This window comes from Anser brachyrhynchus (genome assembly GCF_964034855.1).
Source record: "Anser brachyrhynchus genome assembly, chromosome: 13".
Lineage (NCBI taxonomy): Eukaryota > Metazoa > Chordata > Aves > Anseriformes > Anatidae > Anser > Anser brachyrhynchus.
Window position 1 is genome coordinate 10243955 of NC_137708.1, and position 21356 is coordinate 10265310.

At 53.4% G+C, this 21356-nt stretch overlaps 1 protein-coding gene across 6 annotated transcripts in view; it reads right to left on the minus strand.

The window, feature by feature from the left end:
- ZMYM3 (zinc finger MYM-type containing 3) overlaps nucleotides 1-21356 on the minus strand; it is a 32274-nt gene that overhangs the window by 4998 nt on the left and 5920 nt on the right. For 5 of the 6 annotated variants that reach the window (XM_080554563.1, XM_080554561.1, XM_080554562.1 and 2 more), the window contains 23 exons: nucleotides 18817-19713; nucleotides 18241-18284; nucleotides 17763-17835; nucleotides 16636-16927; nucleotides 16031-16208; nucleotides 15394-15606; nucleotides 14639-14789; nucleotides 13942-14057; nucleotides 11834-11920; nucleotides 11472-11622; nucleotides 10716-10888; nucleotides 10127-10292; nucleotides 6306-6364; nucleotides 5604-5772; nucleotides 4870-4985; nucleotides 4514-4688; nucleotides 3834-3980; nucleotides 2891-2994; nucleotides 2332-2500; nucleotides 2060-2211; nucleotides 1524-1638; nucleotides 296-550; nucleotides 85-202 (listed from right to left, as the gene is read on the minus strand). In XM_080554563.1, coding sequence (XP_080410689.1) covers nucleotides 85-202; nucleotides 296-550; nucleotides 1524-1638; nucleotides 2060-2211; nucleotides 2332-2500; nucleotides 2891-2994; nucleotides 3834-3980; nucleotides 4514-4688; nucleotides 4870-4985; nucleotides 5604-5772; nucleotides 6306-6364; nucleotides 10127-10292; nucleotides 10716-10888; nucleotides 11472-11622; nucleotides 11834-11920; nucleotides 13942-14057; nucleotides 14639-14789; nucleotides 15394-15606; nucleotides 16031-16208; nucleotides 16636-16927; nucleotides 17763-17835; nucleotides 18241-18284; nucleotides 18817-19699 — 4106 coding nt within the window. In that variant the 5' untranslated portion in view covers nucleotides 19700-19713. The remainder of the gene's footprint in view (nucleotides 1-84; nucleotides 203-295; nucleotides 551-1523; nucleotides 1639-2059; nucleotides 2212-2331; nucleotides 2501-2890; nucleotides 2995-3833; nucleotides 3981-4513; nucleotides 4689-4869; nucleotides 4986-5603; nucleotides 5773-6305; nucleotides 6365-10126; nucleotides 10293-10715; nucleotides 10889-11471; nucleotides 11623-11833; nucleotides 11921-13941; nucleotides 14058-14638; nucleotides 14790-15393; nucleotides 15607-16030; nucleotides 16209-16635; nucleotides 16928-17762; nucleotides 17836-18240; nucleotides 18285-18816; nucleotides 19714-21356) is intronic. The other variant, XM_080554564.1, reaches the window with a different exon arrangement.

Here is a 21356-nt window from a genome sequence, read left to right on the forward strand (position 1 = left end):
AGAGAACAGCAGCCACTACACAGGGTCTCCCTGAAACTGAGAGGTGGCCCCAAAACATCACGTGCCTCTTCTCCGAAGACTCACCATTTGGAGAGATAAAATTCATAGAATTTGACTGGGCATCGGAGTGGGTTCATCCTGTTCTCCCGCTGCTCCAGCATTGGTATCTCCTCCTCACGCTTCCGCTTTCCAGTGCCACCATCTGCAAAGGGGTAGAGAATAGGATCATGGCTGGAACACGATGGGGGGTGGGAGGGCAGGGAGAGGGACAGAGAGATGTTTCGTCAGACCCTACCTCGGCCCTTCTTCTGCTTGGCAGGGGCATAGTAGCGGATGCTCACTACCTTTGTCATGCCCCGGGCTGTGGTACACTTGCGGGACTGGCGCACCACGTTGGTGAAGGAGAGCTGCATGTGCTCCTCCGCTGTCTGCAGCCCGAAGAACTTGGTGTTGAAGAACATGAGGGTGTTGAGGAGCACAAAGGGTGAGTAAACGCCCAGCTGCTTGCACTCCCAGAGGTGCTCCTCCTCAACACGTGAGAAAACCGTGTCTGCAACACAGAGGAAGAACCAGGTCAACACCCACAGTGGCCTCATGTTCTTTCAGGAGGGAACTAGAACAATGTGCCTGCCAGCGATGGCTGGGAGCCAGCCCCACGCATCTGGAGAACGTGGGCCTGGAGCAATCCCTTCACCCTGCGCAGGCAAGCTCAGCTCGGTGCTGACGCTTCACAACACCCACTGCCCCACGAGGTTATTCCTCCAGAGCCGTGAGTGGATCTAGATGCTGGCTCTGCCCAGCCACGAGCTGTCCCATAGCACGGGCAAAACACAAGCTAGAACCGAATCAGTCCTAACAGCTCATCTCTATAGACGGCCACAAAGCGGACTGCAGGTCAGTGCTCCACCACACTGTGTGAGGTGAAAGAAAAGCCAGTTCCTGTCTAGACGCACGGGTCTGGAGCCAAAGGCCTCTGCCTCAACAGCTGACATGCAGAGGGAGAGGCTGCATCTGTGAACCAGCACTTGACAAAACACTGCAGGGAAGGGAGCCCAGATCACAGCATCATGAAAAGCTCCTGCAGAGCTTTACGGCAGTCTGCTCACAAGGTAGCAGCGCGGCAGCCATGGCCAACACTCAGCAGTGTGCAGGGCTTGCCCACGGACTGGGAAGGGAAAGGCATGGGCCACTGCACCTGTTGGGTTTGGTATCCTCTTTGCCAAAGGTTTAGACATCACTGTGAAGTGAACTACTGTAAAAATTCAAACTGTCCCAGGAAACACAGCAGTCATACTCTGCTCCCAGCCAACCTCACTCTGGGCAACAGAAGTTGCTGAGGCATAACCCGGGCTGGCTCTGCTGTCGGTGTGGGACACTAAGACCCCAAAACACAGCAGGACAGCACTGCCTATGCCAAGAAAGAAAACCGAGGCTGGAGGAGCACAATCTGACTGCAGGATCCAACGCTAGAAGCATAAACAGGGTATGTGCGTGGTGATTCAAGGAAATCTGGAGACACATACTGTTTGGCAAGATCGTGGGTTGCCAGCCGCTCAGGGACTTGTTGAGCTCTTGCACGAAGGTCAGGTAGTAAAGGTCTGTAAATATATTCACCATACGATTGTTCTCGAGCAGGTACTAGAAAGGACAGAACACACAGTCAGGAGAGACACGGTAGCACCTGGAGTGCAAACCCTCCCCAGAGAGCCCAGGGTGCGCACACACAGCCCCTCCTTGTACAGCCAGAGCTACAGAGCAGAATCCCAAGACCACCCACTCCTGAAAATTGTGAGGGAAACCCCAGGACACGACAAAGCAGACGTGGTGCTGAAGAAGGGACAGGGTTTGGGGAGAGCTCCCAGCCTTCCCCAAGGATGTGCAGGAAGGGTGCAAAGCCATAGCCGCCACCCTACCCACTGCGCTCAGGAACAAAGACTGGACCAGGTGGGTTGCTGTCCTAGGTCACCAGAAGGCAGAACAAAGGGAATGAGCTCCCCTCACCAGATCTGCCCCCCAGGTCTGGCTGTGAAGGACCTGAGGACAAAAAGCCCTCCCTCACCTGCTGGATGCCTAGGCAGAGGTAATAGATGCTGTCTGGTTCATAGCGCTCCCCATTGGGCCGTGTTATTTCCTTGACAAACTGAGCCAGGCCGTAGTTGAGCTCAGCTGCTGTGCAGGCCAGGATGTCCTCCTTGATCCTCATGGGCTTGGCTGTGGAAACAAGCACGGCAGCCTCAGACAATAGCCTGCAGGGTCAGGAGCACCTCAACACCTGGGGCCCAGCTGCTGGGAGGTTTCTGCCACTCCACCCCATACAGCCAGGGCACTTACGGCCGAAGCGCAGCTCCTCTCCCTTGCTGGTCTCTCCCCCTGCATACTTGGCTTGCACCCAGGACTTCCAGGCATTCACACCGTACGAGTAGTTGAGTGCTGTGCAGCTGGGCTGACTGCTCATCGAGTCCCGGGAACAGCTTTCAGAGAGCACCAGACGCTTCTGCCCCTGCAGAAAGATGCACTGTGAGATGAGACACGCACCTGGGACAGATGCGAGGTTCCCAGCCACTCCTCAGGCCTGCTGACAGCCAGCTCCCTCCCACGGTGCCTATACCCATGCCAGCAGGCATCCTCCTGCTGACAGCCAACAAGACCCATTAGTTATGAGGATCACAGGCAGGAAAGAGGCCAGCTCTCACACGGCATGTGGCATCCAGGGCCCCTCCAAAGTGACAGACAAGTACTTGCATTTGAAGAGAGGCCCATAGGCCAGGCGGGCCCTGAAAGGAGAGGGTGCCACCTCCCCAGCACACCTCACCTCCGAGTACGTCCCAGCTGGCAGCTCCCACTCCAAACCCAGACGGCTTTGAGCAGGCAGCACCCACTAAGAGCTCACCTTTCGGACAGCACGAGGCAGCTCTTGCTCTGTGGACACATCATCTGGCCCCACCAGCCCACAGTCAAAGAGGAAATCCACGCTGGGGTTGATGTCCAGAGGGTCTGAAAGGAAACAGAGGCAGAAGAGCTCGGCTCAGACACCTCATCCTGTCCCCAGCAGAGGTAAGAGGCAGGCAGACATCTAAGCCAGATTACTGTTCTGGCCTGGTTCTTAGCCAGAAATAGAGGGAACACGTAGCCCAACAATTCACACCCTCCACCCCTGCTTGGCATGAACATTTAGCCACAGCCCAAGAAAACAGCTTTACCTGCCAGAGCCTCAAGCTTTCTCAGATTAACCAGAACCCAAAATTCTCCCTTCTGACAGTTTTGGTTTTTTTACACTTCAGGAACATTCCTCATCCCCTCACACCAGGCCAGCACTGGTGACAGCCTGGCACAGGCACCCCAATTCTCTGTCCTCTGCCGCTAGTATACTGCCTCAGAAGTGCCGTGCGTGTCCCTGCCCCTCCTTCCCACCTCCTGCCCTCCGACAGACACACTCGGCAACTCTGCCATCTCCCAAGATGTCATGCCCTGTCCAGGTCTTTCAGGCCTTTCTGGATCCTCTGGAATCATTATCTGTAAACACGCCAGCACCTTTGCCCTGCTCTTCGTGCTGTTAAAATGAGCTTCTCGTTCCCCCCTCTCTACAGACCTATGTCTGCAGCAGGTCGGTTAGTCAAAAAACACAGACTTGTTCAAAAGTGGTGGTCTCACCCCCGCTGTGAGCAGTCATCTGCAAGACCCTCAGTTCCTGGCCTCAAGTGGGGTCAGTCAGAGGGCATGGGGAGGTAAGTTCACACAGGTCTTAACGCTGTTGGCAAAGGTGGGCTGAGGGCAGCAGGAGGACCCTGCTGCAGCGTGAGCAGCCCCGCATGCCTGCTTCACCTAGCTCTTACTCTTAGGGAAGTCAGCCTCCAGGTCCTGGCCTGGCTCGTCGAGGACGTTTGCCATCTTGACAGCCATAGCCAACACATCGTCCCGTGCTGGTCCAAACAGATCGCAGTCCTCCAGGAGACCCTCTGCACTCTGGTTACTCACCAGGTCTGCAATGCAAAAGCAGATCAGAAATACAATTTTCAAAAAAGTCTTTTGTCTGTTTTCCCCGTGACAGCTGGAAAACGAAGTCAGGCTCCCTGGGGCACGGTCCTGGGCTCAGAGCAGCCCCACAATGGCTGCACTGTCCAGTTTTCCCTGGACAACAAGAAACTGCACCTCTGTCCTCTCCCCAGCCATGGCTCTAGTCGTTGGGGCTTAAGGAATGCAGTCCCCAGCTAAAAAGATCTGTGAGGTCAGGACTGCTGGTCTGGCTGGGCAGCTGCTTTAGGTAAGAGCCTGAACAGCCTTGTGAAAAACTAACGCATGTGTGCCATGAGCCTGGCACCCCAAAAAGGGTCAGTGGCTAACACTGCTCCCTGCTCCTAGTATTTCCTCAGCAGTAGTTGAGGGCTTGCTCTTCTCTTCTCCTTTTCAAAGGCTTTGGGAGGGCTGCAATATGGGCAGATGCTCTGGCTCCCGGAGCAGGCAAACCCCACGCGACGGCAGCTGTTGGGCCAGCCCAAGCCATGGCAGAACCTACCGCACAGGTCTGAGGAGGCCTTGTCCAGTTCCTCAGCCTCCGCAATCATCTCTGCCATGGCCAGGATGTCAGCCTCCAGAGGATTGGAGGGGATCTTCACCTTCAGCTCCTCAATGGTCTCCACAATCTTATCTGTGCTCTCCAGCGTGGTGGGCAGGAACATTGGCACAGGCACCTGTTGACAGCAGCACAGCAGGCAAAGATCAGACACATGCTGCACCCGCAGGGAGCTCTGGCTCGGCCGACTGCTGTAAAAGCAGAGGCAGGAGTAGAGGACAAACAGAGAAGCAGGAAGGCTGCAGCGAGGCAGGACTGAGACAGAAAGAGAACACAAGCAGGTGAAGTGTGTCGCTTACCGGGACAGGCATGGAGAAAGGCACAGGTACTTTCTGGCAGTACATATGCATAGGCACAGGCACGAAGATCGGGACTGGGATTGGCAACACAATCACCTGGGGCTTCCAGTCAGCCTCTGACAAGAGCAAAAGTATGTCAGTGAGCTTGCTCCCAGCAGCTCCTCCACCCAGCCGAGCTGTGCACTGCCATGCCCACGCAGCCATCCAGCACCACAGCCTTTCCAGCCACCAGCGTCTGTGACTTATGGGCAGAGCTGGAGCAGCAGCAAGCCAGGCAGCCCTGCAACCAGAGAGGCTTGCCTTAGCCAAAGGTGCAAGCCCTGCTCTTATGTGGTCCTGCCAAGAGGTCTAGTTGCCTTGTATATGCTAGAGATCACACACACACACACGTGCCCAATGGCAGCTTCACAGTGGAACCTGTTCAGCAGACAGCCCCTCAAGCAAGCTGATGATCTCTACAGGAAAACAAGTTGTCCCGAATATCGTAAGAGAGGTGGGATCATGCTGCAGCGCTCTCTGCAGCTTTCCTCCTGCTGCTGTTGGAAATGGGTGCCCTACCTCCAGCCTTTCCGTGCGTTCCCCACACATCCCTAACTCTCCTCAGCATAATGCTGAACACCCAGCAGCTCTGTAGAGCATTTCAAGCTGGATTCACTTTCCACCTGGAGCAGGGACATGCTACCTGCCTTTCCAAAATGCCCCTTCAGTCCTGCAGTCGTGTCTTACTTTCCTACCTGTCTGACATCCTTTGGACTTCATTTCTATCTTGCAGGAAACACCCCGGTTCTGCATCAGTGGTTTACACATGGCAGCTTTGTTCTTCCGAGGGGTGGCTGGAACTGGAGGGGGCGGGGGAGGCGGTGCGGCCGGAGACATCTGTGCTGAGGAGGTCTTTGCTGACAACTAGGAAACGCAGAAAGCAGGAGGTTGGTGTCCACCAAAAGCAGCACCACCTCTCCTCAACCACAGGTCCAGCCTCCTGCAGCCTGGCAGCCCGCAGCACACATACACATGCTCCCACGGCTACTTTTGGCCAAAGGGCTGCCAAGCTGATGCTGGCAGGCAGCAAAACCTGTGCGAGATCCCTGCAACAGCCAGCAGGGAGTCTGGCACCAGTCAGCAGCAGGGAACTCAGTGGGATGGGGATTATGCCCAGGCACAGGGGGGCACCATGCAAAGAGGAGCCAGCACCACAGTGGCAGTCTGCTCTGGTGTCTGTGTTTCATTGTCGGGGAACAGTTATTTATCCCCCGTGCAGGAGATGTGCTGAAGTTGCCCTCCCCAGCAGCTTGCATCAGCTCCCACTGCCCAGGCCACCACCATCTTAAAATGCACTGGCTGTAAAATGAAATCTCCGCAAGCAATGGCAGATCTGTTCTCTTTGGGGACAAACACTTTATGCTACCTTGCAAATTCCTACCTCCAGTGGGCCTTACCGTGTTAGTCTCTGCCTTCTGCGGGGAAGAGGCAGGTGGTTTTGGTTCTGAAGACTGACCTGCAAGAAAAAGCAATGACTCTTAGTTTAAGAGCTCCTCAGCTAACAGGTCCCACCGCTGGGACTGGAGGTGGCAACAGCCACAGGCCAGAGGGCAGTGACAGGCTCCCCAGAAACTGCTCCTGGCCGCTCCAGGAACAGTCATTCCAAAAATCTCTAGCCCTAGCACCTCCGAAGACACTACAACTCCAAAATCAAGTCATTGCCATGTCATTTTGAGTTCCCTTGCAGTCCACCCCATTCCCATCACAGCAGGTCAGGAGAAATCCCAGCCCCTTGTGGAGAGAGGAATCCAGGGCTCTATTCCCAGCTCTGCCTACTGGCTTGCTGTACCGAGCCATGGCCCCTCCCTGTGCCTCCATCTCCCTGCTACAAATATCTTGGCAAAGTGCTTCGAGATCCCTAGGAAGAAGGTGACAGAGGTAATAGTTCGCTGTTAAGGTATCCCAGAAAATACAGAGACAGCTTTGCCCAGCACTAGGGGTGCAGGAGAGAGCGGATCACCAGCAGGTAAGAGGCACACGTGGCAGACGCTAGCCTCAGATGGTAACCATATCATCCTGGCTCGGATGATAATTCTGTCTCACTTGATTCGCAGAGCACCTGCACCCATCTCAGAGGCTGATGAGCTAAAAGCACCTTCATCCAAGTCTCCCGTGAACCCTGGTTACCCACGTGGCTGGGAAAAAGAATTCCTTCTGCAGCACTGACTAACTGGGCCATGCACGAAGGAGACACCTGCAAGGAAAGCAGCAGGTGTTGGCGCCCAAATGGAGTGGCAGGTCCATTTGCTCCTCCTACAGACAGGTTCTCCGGGAAAAACCCAGACTCCCAAAGGATCAGCACATTGGCATTTATACTGTGCAATTTCCTGCGTCGCGAGGAAATCCCAAGAACTTTGCTCTTCAGCAAACGGAGGCACAGCAAAAGCCATTTGGTGACTGCCACAGAGGGGACAGGCAAGTTCCAGCTCAAGGAAACTCCCTAGCCTCCAGCTGGACATTCAGCCACACATCTGCCATGTCTCAGTGGGTCCAAGAGCTCCCTGTGACCAGTCCAAAGTGGATGGGCAGCAGGAGACACGGATGGGGAAAGGGGGAAAGACAAGCTATGGAGAAGAGTACAAGCGGAGTCTGCTAAAGCAGAGTAAAAGCAAAGGTCATTGTCTCGCAGGCTAAGGATTTAGAACAGCAAGAAACGAGAAGATCCTCACCCCACAAAGCTCTACACGCTACATGTCCAGGCTCTCAAGAAAGCTGCGGCTTGTTCTTTACTCTTATGCTGACACCAGCAAGGAACTGTCAAGGTATCAACTGCACCAACCAAGACGACTGGCCCTCTCTCCTCTCCAGATGGATAGCCCTATACAGAGCCCGATCCCTTTGAATTCTTTGGGCACAGTTCTGTGGCAGGAGCTCCTAAATCACTTCTTTCAGAGACTGTGTTCCCAGCAAAGAAACGGTCACTTTTATAGTCAGCAAGCAACCTCAGGATCACCAGGCTGGCAGCAGCCACTGCAGGAATTCCTGATCGCAGGAATGAATGGATTTAGGCAACCACTGGCTACAAAACAAGCAAGTAGTCAGCAGCCCTGCCCAAGTTGGACCTAAAATCCAGGTAGTCCCTCACCAGCTTACAACACCGCTGCCAGATCCACAGGAGGCCCTGACGAGCAGGCAGAAGCGGTTCCTCACCAGTGGTGGCAAGCTGCTCCTCCCGCAACGCCCCGCACAGCACACGGGGCAGCAAAGCTCTGTGTAAGCGCACGGCGGCTCTGGCTCCAGCATCCTTCCGCTGCAAGCTGGCCAGAACGGCACAGTCCCTGGGCAAGGTTGTCTACAGCTGTCCCACAGCTGGCAGGGGACGGCTGTGCCAGAACACAGAGAGGGCCCAGCGCCACCAGCGGCACTTGCACTGTGCCTTTACCAGGCCTGCAGACTGTGCTCAGCCGAGCGCTCACCACTGCTGAGGGGCATTTCCTCGGCTGCCCTCAGAGTCCTCGGCCTCACAGGGCGCACAGAAAGGCAGCTGCGACACAGTGAAGGGCAACGCCCCGCAGGCTTAACAGCAAAGTTCCTGCGGGCCTCCAGAGACACGGTGGAGGGGGATGCTGTTTCTTGCGGTCAGTGGTGTTGGGGAGGGTACTCAAGAGAGTCTTGTGGTCCAAGTCTCCAAGAGGCAAGGGCCTAATGGTGTGAAGTAGATGCTTCCCTTGTCAGGCAGTGGCCTGTTTGCTGTGCCTGTGTCCCCAAAGCAGCGTTACTGGTGCCTCACAAGTAAGATGCCTCGAGAGCAGAGGACAAATCAAGCAGCACAGCTAGGGCTGTAGAATCACTCAGTGAGCTACAGGAGCTGGCAAGCTTAATGCCTCTTCCTCCACGGGGGCAGCAGGACACTCTGTGTCCCACCAAGCAGTCTCTCTCTGGACACCCCAATGCCAGCTGAAACCAACAGTTTTTCATCCAGGTCACGCCAATGTGCTGTCACTCGAGCTGTCACCTCGCACGGCATTTTACAGAGCATGGCTCTTGGAGGGCGGGTCAGGACTCCCCGGGCTGGGGGAACCTGCTGCTTCTGGCAGAGCAGCTCTGCTGTGCTCTCCAAGCAGTGATGACATCCAGGGTTTCCCCATCTTGTGATCAGCTCACTGCTGTCAGGAGAGAGGCACCAGGAAGAGCCTGGGGACGGAGGATGAGGTCTCTCATGGGAAGGTCTTCCTCTTGGTTTCCCCTCCTCAGCACGCCCTAGTCAGGGTTTTACACCTCACGAAATTCCAGGGGGCAGCGAAGCACTTAGCCTGCGATAGCGGTATCTGTCGAAGCTTGATGTGCTGAAGGAAGTCATACCACAAGCTGCGGGCATTTTGTTAACTACATCAGATTACCTAGAAGATCATGGCCTACGGAAGACCGAGCAAAGTGAGACTATGCGAGTGTCTGAGGGCCGTGCGATGTCTTGTCACTCTCACTACGAGCACCTTCCGTCCTGAGGGACCCCAAAGCACTTTGCAATCTTCCATAAGCAACTGGCTCAAGTTAATGATAGGAAATGGGGCAACAGGCAGTGAAAATCTCCTCTCCAGCTGGAACTCCACAGATGCAGAATGGGGTTATCCGGGACACGGGGTTGGCAACTCCCCAAAGCTGCAGCGATCTTTGGGTAAGTGGTAGGACTCCAATCTAACATCGCAAGACAGAGTGCCTCCAGCGGCTCTGCGCTCCCTCAAGATCGGTCTAGGTTCAGCTCTGGCTGAGGAGAGCCCACCTACAGCATCACCAGCACCACTTCCTGCAGCACCCTGCGTTTTCCTTGAATGCTTCCCATCCAAGCACTGACCTGGCCCAATCCTGATTAGTTTATGAGATCTGAGAAGGTCACAGCTCGGAGGTGGTGTGGGGCTGCAGGTGGATTATCATGCCAAGCCACGCTGTCCCCTAACCCTGTAAATCGAGCTCTCCGCTGGCAACATGAGGATGGAGTCGCCCATTAAATCCCTGAGTATCCTCGCTAAGTGTGAGCTACAGGCAGCACGCTGGCACCGGCTCCTCCCGTCTGGGCCCTGTGTGTCATAGAACCATAGACGTTAGAGATGGAGAAGCCCCATTAGGTCCCACTCCGTCCTTTCCCCCCCAAGGGCCAGTGCAGGATTGTTCCCTAGCGTCTCATCCAGTCCCAGGCAGGAAGCTTCCACCCCTCGCTGTTCAGTCTTCCCTGTGTCTCTCAGACTGAGCTATGCAGGTCCCCTCCCTCCCTCCTACTCACTGTTCAGCAGGCTCTCGGGCCCCTTCTGCGTGTCCAGGTTGGGCTGGTTCTGTTGGTTGTAAAATCGCAGCAGACACTGCTGGTTGCAGAAGTGTTTGATTTGCCCTCGCCAGTGGATGGTTTCCAGCAGCTTCCCCTGACGCTTGCAGGCATGGCACCGAGCTGCCTAAAGCCCGCATCAGCAGGAGAGAAACAACGAGTAACTAACCACACCCCCTCCGAGTGCAACACAACTCTCCAGTGAAAGGTGCACATGGCAAGGTGCTGTGAGCTTCCCCACAGCAGTGCCCTGCCAGTGCCAGCCGGGGTCTCCAGCGGTGCGAACTTCTCACAGCAGCACTAGCCGCGGATCCAGCACTGTGAGCTTCCTCAGTGCAGTGCTCTGGCAGGATCAGCTGGGGACTCCAGCTACGTGAGCTTCCCCGTAGCAGTGTCCCGTCATTGCCAGGCAGGACTCCAGCAGTGCCAGGTTCTCCGCAGCAGTGCCAGCCAGACTCCAGCAGTGCGAGCTTCCTCAGTGCAATGCCCACTTATCTGGGTGCCGTGCCCACCACAGCACTTAGCACAAGCTGCCAGTGCCAATACTGACCTTGAAGTACCAGAGCAAGTATTTGCTTTTGCAGTCTTCACTACAGAAGTCCCAGGTGCTGCCCTCCAGCTGCTCGGTGACCGCCCGCTGGCAGGTCTGAGAACAGTAGGTGCAGGTGATGCAGCACAGGCCCAGGTTCTTGGTGAAATCCTGTTTGTAAAGAAGCACACACCCTGCGGAGAAACAATAGGAGTGAAACCTTCCCAGGATGAACTGGGGGCCTCCCTGACCCAAACATGACCACAATCCAGGTCTGCGGAGACAACAGAGCACACGCAACACACTGTAGGGAACAATCCAGCACTGGCCCCTGGGGCTGGGATAAGATGGGACCTCATGGGGACTTGCCATCTCTCACCTCTATGCTTCTAGGAAGAGTCTGACTCCAACCTCCTGTGTGCAGGAACCCAGCAGGCAGGGCAAGGCCAGGTCAGGCCAGCCCAGACGCAAGAGCGTAGAAGTGCATGATGACAGGAGGAGCGGAGCTGCCACCTGCTGTCTCCCCAGCCCCCAGAGAGAGAAAAGCTGTGAGAAAGCCCTCCCCAAGGACACAATGAATGGTAAAGATCTTGCCCTCGGGCCTGGCTGGACAGCAAGCCATCCCCACTGACAGTCCTCCCTTTTCACTGCATGGCGAGGCTCTCGCCCCAGGGCCTGGCTAGACAGTCTCCCCTCTGCTCCACTCCATGCTCTCTTCTCCTCCCCCAGCAAGGGCTGGCACGGGGGCTCTGCCTCTCCCGTGCCTTCCCCAAGTACCTTCGCTGCAGAAGTTCTTCTCCACCCCAGAGAAGCGGATCTTCTCATGCAGCAGCTTCTCCTGCTTGCAGTGCTCACATTGAGACACTACCCCACGCAGCCGCTTGAAATCCTCGCAGCAGTCCTTGCAGCAGAACTGATACACCTTGTCCTGCCAAAGAGACCGCCACCAGGTCAGCCCGGCTGGCAGGAGGTCCCCACGCTTCCCGGGGAAGCGAGAGCAAGACTGTGGGTCTCTGCAGCCGAGGCATTCGTAGCACTGGCTCAGAAGGGGCTCTCCTTTGAGCAAGAAGAGGAAGAGCTCTCTGGTCCTCGCTGGGGTTGGCCTCAGCCTCAACGTGCTCCCCGGGGAAAATCCTCACCTGCCAGTCAAGGATCTCCGGCTTCCCACTGAAAAGATTGTGGCAGTAATGGCAGTTCAGGTGGATCCCACCTTCCGGGCTGGTGCGCTGCGGAAAACAAAGACAGCTGACGGAGGGAGAGGCACAGAGGGCAGCAAGCATCCGACCTGCACTGCCTCCAGCCGTCCTGCCTGCTCCACTGATCACAGTAGTTCGCCTGCCCCAGTCAGACCTGTGCTGGCTGCCGCTGTCAGTGACTCACAGTCAGTCCCTCAGAGGATGTCTCAAGCTCCTGGAGTAATCTCCAGGACTCTTGAGTAATTTCACTTTGCTTCCATTGTACTGGGTCCAGCTCAGGTAGGCAAGCTTTCAGGCTGCAACCCCTCTGCATTTGAAAACGTTAAGAGATAGGGGCTCCGCTACCTCTCCTGAGACTTTCTCTACAAGATCTCGAAGCACATGTGCCTAGTTCCTATTTTCAGGGTAACGTAACTTCAGAATTCAAGTAGGCATTCTCATGCCACTTTCCTCTACTAGATTAAAGAGCCATTTAGAACTTGAGGTCCTGTCCACACAGATACATTTATTAATAAAATAATCTGGTTTTGTTGCTGATAAGATAAGGTGCTCTGCAAGTGCCTCTGTACATACAATTTTTCAAGGCTCACTGTAGTTTTGCAGCTTCTTTCAGTACTCTCCCTATTTTTCTTCAACATTAAAAATGTGGACATTGGATGAATATCCTTCCTATCTGTGCTTCATTCTAGGTAGATCCTTTGCTCCCTCCCTAGGCCCCGAACTTTTAACTGTAGACTGAGGCACTCAAGCTTAATAGCTTATCTGCTGCAATCACAGAGCCTTTTCAAAGTCCTTACTTTCCAGGACTTACAACCTCACATTACCTAAGTAAGGCTGATACAGGATCTTGCACTGAACTGCATTTAAGTACACGTTAGGAGGAACCCATCTTGTCAAACAATCCAATTGCTTTGCTTTGCCCTGACCTCAGCATGAGTTAACACTTCACCGCTTTTTGTTTCATCTGCAAAATTTTATCTTGCTTACTTTGACGTTATTTCCAGATGACTAATGAAGGTGTTGATATTATTGATATCAATACCGATCCCCAAGAAGACATCACGAAACACTCCTCTCAGTGTGTTTTTTTGGCAGGTGTGTTCTGAGATCTGCCAGTAAGACGTCACCTAATCCAGGTTATGCATGGCTTTACTCACGTGTTACAATGCTGATTTTACATGGCAAGAATTCAAGTGTTTTATGAAGTCTACACCTATAAAGACTCTTCAGCTACCCTTACCCACAGTTTGTGATCTCAAAGGATTACACCAAGGATTTATCAAGAAAAAAAAAAAAAGAAAAAGAAGAAGAAATAGAAAAAAAAAGAAAAACAATCAAACAAAAACCACAAAAGAAAACACTGCCACTGTCAGTAACTAACTCTCTACCTCTAGATTCTCTAAGTTTTCTCGGTTGCCCAAGGCATGTCTTGGCCTAAGTTTCCCAGGTCTTCCTGGCTGTTGCTTTGTTCTTTGACAACTGTACAAAACTAATATTCTTCCAGTTGCCTTTGAATACCATGAACATTTCACGAATGCTAACACTCAACACCAGAAGACTGAAAAGTATCAGTCAAGCCTTTGAGGACTATTAAGACATGAGGCCTCCAAGCCTGCTGGCTGTAAATTTTTAGACAACACAACCTAGGTGACTTATGTTCCTTGGTGATACCTGGCTCAGAGTGCAGCTCCGCCTCTTTCCATGCTAGCAGGTGCTGACGGTGCTTTGCTAGCTTATTTGTGCTTTTGCTTGTACCCTTGGAAGGCCACTATGTCCCAAACCACTCATGCAGCGCGGCTCTGTGCTGCACTCCCACTGGGCGTAAGCTGCTAGACAGGACATAATTACAGCCAGCCTTATCTCAGCTGAAGAGAGGGGAGGTAGGGCCAAGAATAAGAAATTGACAACTACAGTCACTGGAACTCCTGTGCTCCAGCAGAGACTTTCTTACGGACCCTCCCTGAGGAGCCTGAAGAAGCTGCAGCCTCTGCTAAGTGTGAAAAGAGGCAGGAGCTCTCGGGCCCAGCCCAGCATGAAGGATTTTTCAGTACCTGGAATTTGGTCCAGCAGCTGGGGCTGCAGAACTGGTAGACAACCCGGTCTGTCTTGTTGTAATAGCAGGGTTCAGATAAACTCTTTCTGCAGAAGCTGCAGGGTCTAGGGGGACCTGATGAAACAGACAGGAATTGGTGAGGCCAGCAGCAAAGGACGTGGGACTGGATTCTGAGGATGGCATGCAAGCTACTCACTCATCCTCAGTCTGGAAAGCTATTACCAGAAGGGAAGGGACAAGAACACCAGGAAACTAAGAGCACCAGCTTCTGCTAGGACAGAAATATTAAACATGGATGGAAAGCAGACTGATTCAAGAAAGTGATCCTGGCTCTACAGAAATTTGGATAAAACAGACTGCAATACTTGTACCAGTCAACAGAGACCATACGCAGTCCTGGACACCCTGGTACTCTGTGCAATGGAAAGGGCAATTCCAGCACAACACAGTACTACAACTGCTTCCTGCGTTCTCAAGAACAGCGATGGACACTATCCCCTCAGAGTTACAACGGCTACGTACTGCAGGGTCACTCCCTCTCCACGTCTCCTTCCACTTGTCTCCCTGGACTCCTCCCCAGACACCTTCCCAGGTGAGCAACATGCCTTCTTTCCAGTCTCATCCACAAGCAATAAATAGCACAAAGGAAGGAGTTAAGAGTGGAGAGGTGACTGAATCCCTGTGAGCGCCCTTACCAACCAAGCCTGACTGCTTCACTTTGTGGGAGGTAGTGCAGCAAATGGAGCAGAACAGTCCCATCTTGCCACTGCGATCCACGTTGGGCAGCATGTCGAAGTTTTTGCACAGCGTCTTGCACCACATGCATGGGTAGACTCGGGTGTTCTTCTGCAAACACAGAGCAGAACAGAGCTGCCAGGGAGCCCATCACAGCCGGCGAGGTCCCATCCTCATACTCCACCCCACTACAGCATCCACCACAGGGCAGCTCTCCTGAAGGGAACACTTGATGTGAGAGCCAGGCTCACAGTCTGCAGGTTCAGGTGGTAGAAAAAAGCCACCTTTGGCACCTCTGCTTCTCATTTCAGGGGTACCCTGGCAGGAACACAGAAATTGGCAGGCCTATCAGGACAAGTTAAGTGAAGCCTGCTCAGACCACAGAGGAACAGATACAGCCAAACTCTGGGGAGGCATCCAAAAGAAGCCATCTCATGCTAACTGCATTTCCCAGTGTAACTGCACAGTCCAGCTGGATCTGAGTGTTTGACCTGTGGTCCAAGATGGGCCCCAAGCAGCGCAACTAACTTCTATTTGCCTGCTTCAGAGTTTCTCCACAGCAGTCTCTTAAAGATGTTTTGTCAGCAATAAAAGGCCAAGGGGATTCAAGCTGCCTGCTCTTGCATAAAGCGTCCTGTGCCAAACTGAACGAGGGAGATGTGTACCCACCGAGGAGCCCCCTCTCCCCTCTCCCCCGGCAGCTGACTCCACACACCTTCTTGTAACTGTTGAGACAGGCAGAGTTGCAGAAGCGCTTTTGCTGGCCTTCGTGGAAGAGGTACTCCAGGGGCAAGCCCTTGTTGTAGATATAAAGTCCACAGTTATCACAACAGTTGGTTTTCAGCCCCTTGGTGGCTCGGAACTTGGTGAAGCAGGCATCGCTGCAAATGCGGTGAACCACGTTCCCATTGCTGACCTCGTGCTGGATCTGCAGAGACATCGTTGCTGTCACTCCCTCAGAACACCACGGGGCTCCCTCCCACACGTGTACGCCACTACCACAGCCCTCGGCAGAATGGGCTGTTACATTAACACCCAGGCGAGTTCCCTATTGGAAGCTGCTGTCAACTCAAGCTGGCTTCTCACCAAGAGCCAGCAAAGCAACTGGGAGGGTGGAGGGGCAGAAAGTAACACTGCAGGGTGGGGAGAAGCAGAAGCCGTATTTCTGGGAATAAGGGCTAGTTCACAGCAACAAGGCAGAACCTGGGAGTGAGCCCGAGGCAGCTCAGGGACTGAGGCCTCACATGTCAGGAGAACCCAGCAAATGCCCAGCCACGGTCCCAGGCAGGGCCAAGGTCTGCAGGTGACAAGCGCCTGATCTGAGACAAGCAAAAGAGAAGGCATTTGCTTACCTCACCAGGTTTATGGCAGACACTGCAACGGATGGTGTCTGAGGGGTCAGCAGACTGAGGTGCTGGTCTCTGCTGCTGGGCCTCATAGAGGGAGAGGCAGACGGAGGTGCAGAACTCATGGAAAGAGCCTCCTGAACCAATCTGGGCAACCACAGAGTCCTTGGTGTTCCAGATCTCCCTGGGGATCAAAATAAATATGTTAGTGCAGGGACACACCAGTCCTGCCACAAAAGGGTGGGGTGGCATGCTGCGGTGCAGGGACTTCGTTATCCCAAGGAGGTGGCAAGAACTGGCCCACAGCAGCCTCTGCTCCAGCCCAGAGCGGCGGTGCCTGAAGATGAAGCATGCAGGAGGTTGTTTTGAGGGGAGGCAGGCACTAAGCCTGGCAGGTAGAAACAATAAATAATGTGAAGGGGGTGGAGGGAGGATGGGATACACAGTGCGTGAAAGAAGACATGGGGCAACACCTGGCAGCGGACAGGAGTGATGTGGGCGACAAAGGAAGCATGAGGGTCACAGGGATGGGTACTGGCAGGGAGGGCTGTGGGGCAAGTGAGTGGGCTCACAAGCACAGGATCGCTGAGGAAAGGGGAATGATCACTCACTTTTTACAGAAGGTGCATATCTTCTTGCCAGGTGGCCTTTTTGAGAAGGTGGTGAGACAGGAGCTGGAGCAGAAGAGCTGAGGGAGCCCTTTACGCTGGTAGGCAGTTTGGCCCTTCTGCAGAGGGGTCCGGCAGTTGGCACACGTCATCTTGGTGACAGTAGAGCGGGCGGCTCGCTGAGCCATCTGCGTGCGTAAGGACATGCGCGTCGAGCGTCGGGTACGAAAAGGAACAAAATCCTCGTCGTTGGGATCGTCCACCATCGCGTCAGAATCTTCATCAGAGACTGGAACTGCAAAGCAGCAGGCAGAAGGTGCACAGAAATTCCCCGTTAGGGACTGAGACAGAAAGTTCTTCCATGAGAAGCATGCTGGGGCTTTCTGGGGTCATCTTGCTGCAGTCCCTCTACATGCTTTCTACCTTCCTGGTTAGAACGATAAAGGGCCCCTGAAAAGATATTCTGTTGGAATCCCAGATGAGGCAGAAGGTCTTTAAGCAAACCGGGCTTAAGTACAATTCCTCCGGAGGAAAAGTCATGATTCTCCAAGGTACAGCAGATGCCCCAAGTGTGAACAGTTACAGCAGAAAGCCCTCCAAGAACCAGTAAACCTTAAAAGGAACAAGCTGGATCGCCAGACACTTCTCCAGTACAGGCAGACAAGAAAGGACCAACAGAAAAATGCTAGGGAATGTCAGTGCAACATTCAGCATCTCAAAGAACAGAGATTTCAAGTACTTTCACAGGGAAGTCCCCCAAACACAACCTTCCTTCAGACAGCCTCACGGCACAGAGGCAAAGGAAGAAAAGTCCAGGCTAAGGAGATGGAAGATGGATTTCCTGGGAACACCCCCAGAGCCTCATCCTATTATTACTTGCTGCTTGTCCACAAACCACTGTAAAAATCCTACAACCCTCTCCTCAACTTAAAGGCACTGAGAAATCAAGGCAAGAACCCTGGAATGAAAACTCACGGGCGAAGGGACCTGTCCTGTGTAACAGGGAAGTCTGTATGAAAGCTCCAGAGTCCCTACCCCCATCCTATTCGCAACACAAACTGCCTGCCCGTGCTGGGCCTAGGCCTCACGCTCTGGCTGAAGGCAGGCACCGGCCAGCCCCAATTACTCACTGCTCTCAGAGGAGTTCACAGTTTCAGGCCTGGCAGTTTCTGATCTTCTGGCTCGTTCACTTCTTTTCTGTTCCTAGAAGACATTCAGAAAATACTTAGACTAACCATCTGCTAGGACAACCGTGGATAAATATCTCAGATCACAGCGCAGTTTTGACTTCTGGGTTTTGAATTCCCAATGACTAGGCTGAAAAAGGAAAAAACTCCATGGATACCTGACCAGAGACGGCAAGAGGGGAGGGAGAGGGGGAAGCAGGCCTATGGGAATGACATTCCGTCTGGGGGTGGCAGGGAGAGAGATGCTGAAGCCACATGTACAGCACAGTGGCAGCACACGCAGGGACCACTCCATCACTGGAGACGTGCAAACTCCTTCTCAGAGGGGTGACCAGACAGCCAGCGTCTCTCAGTGAGTTTGGCAACAGCCAGACACCCTCAGTTCTCCGGCAGCATACGTACTTGACTGCATTCTCCTCACCTTCTCAGCTGGCGTCTCGCTTCCCTTCCCAGACAGGCCTTCTCCTGCAACAGAAGCACAGAAGAAACTTGAATCTCACATCTTGCTTTTCTCCAACAGAAGAGAGACCTCCCTGCACGTGGGGAGGCAGGCTGGGCAGCCGCCTCCAGCTGCGTCTGGCTGTGCAGACTGAGCATCTCCTGAGGATGGCCAGCCCGGGCAGCGGGACTTTGCCTATGGGAAACATCTTCTCCTGGTAACTCCTCACCTCCAGGAAGGACTCCAGTGATGAGGAGTGTGACTTAAGATGATGTACAGCAGCAGCTGTATCAGGGGAGCTCCTAGCTGACACAAACATTAAAAATCAAAGTTAAAGCTACGAAAACCAGAGTGAGAGCTTGTGTGCACCAAAGGAACAGCTTCCAGAACATTATTCCTAATAGGCGAGACACTTTTTCCACACCTAGCCCATCAGCAGCATCAACGATTTCCATGGCAGGGGAAGATGGGGAAAGCTGGAATTGAGAACAGCCTCCAACTTCAGACTGCAGCCTTCTGAGCTACAGGAAGCCAAGTTCTGCAGAGCCAACAACCTACCTGCTGGTGGCACAGCCTCCTGTGCCTTTGGTACACTACTGTCTTTAAGGGAGTTGTTCCCGTTATCATCTCCTCCCTCCGCCTGGTTTTCCTCCGCGGGCTCATGGGGCAGAGCTGCTGTGCTGTTGTCCGGGCTCAGCTCCACCTCTGCTTCCCCTGCAAGCCCTTCCCTCTGCACAGGTGAGCTTTTCCTTGGTGCCTTCAACCTCGTCTTTTTTGACTGTTTAAGACTGAGTTGTGCAGGGGCCGCTGGCGGACTTGAGGATTGTGCTGTGGTTTCTTCTGAGGCTGGGGCACTGCTGAGGTCTCCAGAGTCAGGAACGGGCTGTGGGGGCGATTCAGGGGCATTGTCATCAGACGGTGCAGGAATAGCAGCGGCACCATCTTCCTTTAGGTCCCCAGAACCATTTTTTGGTGCATCTTCCCCTTCTTTCCACGTTTCCGGAACAAGGGCTTCTCTAGAGAGGGCAGAGGAGTCCCCCGGCCCATCCTCCGCATCCCGGGAAGGCTGTGCCTTATACAGCCCGTCCAGACCCTCTGATTTATCTAGCTCCATCAAGCCAGCAGTTTTATCCAGGTCATCTAAGACACCGGGTTTCTCCAGCATGTCCAAGACACTAGGTTTATCTAGATTGAGGTCACTTGGTTTGTTTAGTTCAGACAGGCTGTCTCCCTTCACTAGAAGGTCCAAGTCTCCGTCTGCGGTCATCTGCTTGGATTGATCCCAGTCAGGGGGCTGAAGAACTGAAGCCTCCTGGGTAGAAGCTGTTTGGGAGCCCAGGAGATCTTCCCCAAACTCCATGTCAGCAGGAAGATCGCCAATAAGTGGTTTGTCAGGCAGAGACAGGGGGTCCAGAGATCCCGAAAACTCACTGGAATCCATTTAGAAGATGACAACTGGAAACGAGAGAGAGACTTGCGAGTTAATGGAAAACAGACTAACGGTGCATGAATTGCCCACTCCTCTGAACATTGCTGGAGTAACTGGAGGCCCGGTAAGACTGCTAGCAATACCCGGCATCCCAGCAAGTCAATGACATCTGCCTGTGGGGTTACAAAGCTCCGAAACCGAACACCAGCAGCGAGATGCAGCCATTCGGCAAAGTAAACCTTTCAGAATTCTCTATAGCATCCACACCCCTCACCGCAGCGTGGCAAACAGACTTGCTTGTGCTAAAGGACACAGTGGGATATCAGAAAGGATTTGAGCACCAGGTCGGGAGGCTTCACGCAGCTGTTCTGCAGTGCGTAATAAGCCCTGCTCTGCCTTCCTCTACATCTCACCAGACCCGAATAATCCGGCCTGTCCTTTCTCCTGATCTGTTAGCACACAGCTAACCCATCTTTTATTTCTAAAATATATCTTCTCTTAAACACCGAGGCAGGAAGAACTTCTTTACGGCTCTGTAGTCCGGGCCTTGAACAAGACGCCACATGACAAAACGCAGGAGTTTTGTCAGGGGACAGATACAAACCACGTTACCCCTTAACGACAGCCTGGGGCCATAACTATGGGGGCCAACACTCAGAGAACAACTGGAAAAAAACGAAGTTAATGCCGGGGGGGGGATCCTGAAGAGTGGCATGAAGAAGGGGTAGGAAAGGAAGAACAAGTAGCAAAGCAGACAAGCACACAACGCGCAGCTGGGAAGAAAGACCAGTGTGGCTCGGCAGGGCACGGAGCACTCGCGCAGGGAGGTGTGCTGCCATTTACCACCGCCAGATGGACAAAGCTGCAGCCCAGCTCCTCCAGTCAACATCACCACAAGGCACGAAGGGCGAGACCATGAGGTGAGGCGAGAAGGCGTTTATATTCCTTTTTTATATTCCTTTGGCTAACAACGAACCACACCCCTGCAAAGGGACAGGTGAAAAGCCTGAAGAGGGAAAGGGAGCTGGAGCCTGCCTGTGGCGATGCACGGTAAGGCTTGATGTAGCATCACGTCCCCAAAACAATCTGAACCTAGACACTACAGGGAAGGCGCTGTAATCAAAAGATGTGGCACCAACCTATTCCCCTATTAGAATCATCCTAATCCTGAATTTGGCACTGTTTTGAACCCCGAACGTTCAGTATTCCTGCCTATTTGGGCTTACCGTGAGCATAATACACCTACAGCTATGAAGGAGGAGGCCTGAAGTAATCTCACTGTGATAGCTGATCAATTCTTCCGTTATATCCTGAAAGGACAACCGAGTCTTACTCGCTAATGGTTTACTCAGAACTAAACACGAAATATTTGGACAGAAACGTACCCAACTTCTGAACCTCATTTAAGCAGGAGTTGAAGAAATCATACCTTACAGCTGGAGTTCAAAGTCATTATCTCCTTATTTTATCTAAAAACACAGCAGCATTTTCTGTTCCAGTGACAGATAAGCACTGTTCCCCCAGTCACAAACAGAAACTACAGAAGTTGTCTTCTTCAGAGTCTCAGCAAGTTTCACCAATAAAGACTGATTATTCCGTTAATTTTCTTTAGTTACAAAAAGTTTCCAGAATGAGCTAATCCTAGAGCAATGCAAAGTCTAAAGTGCGT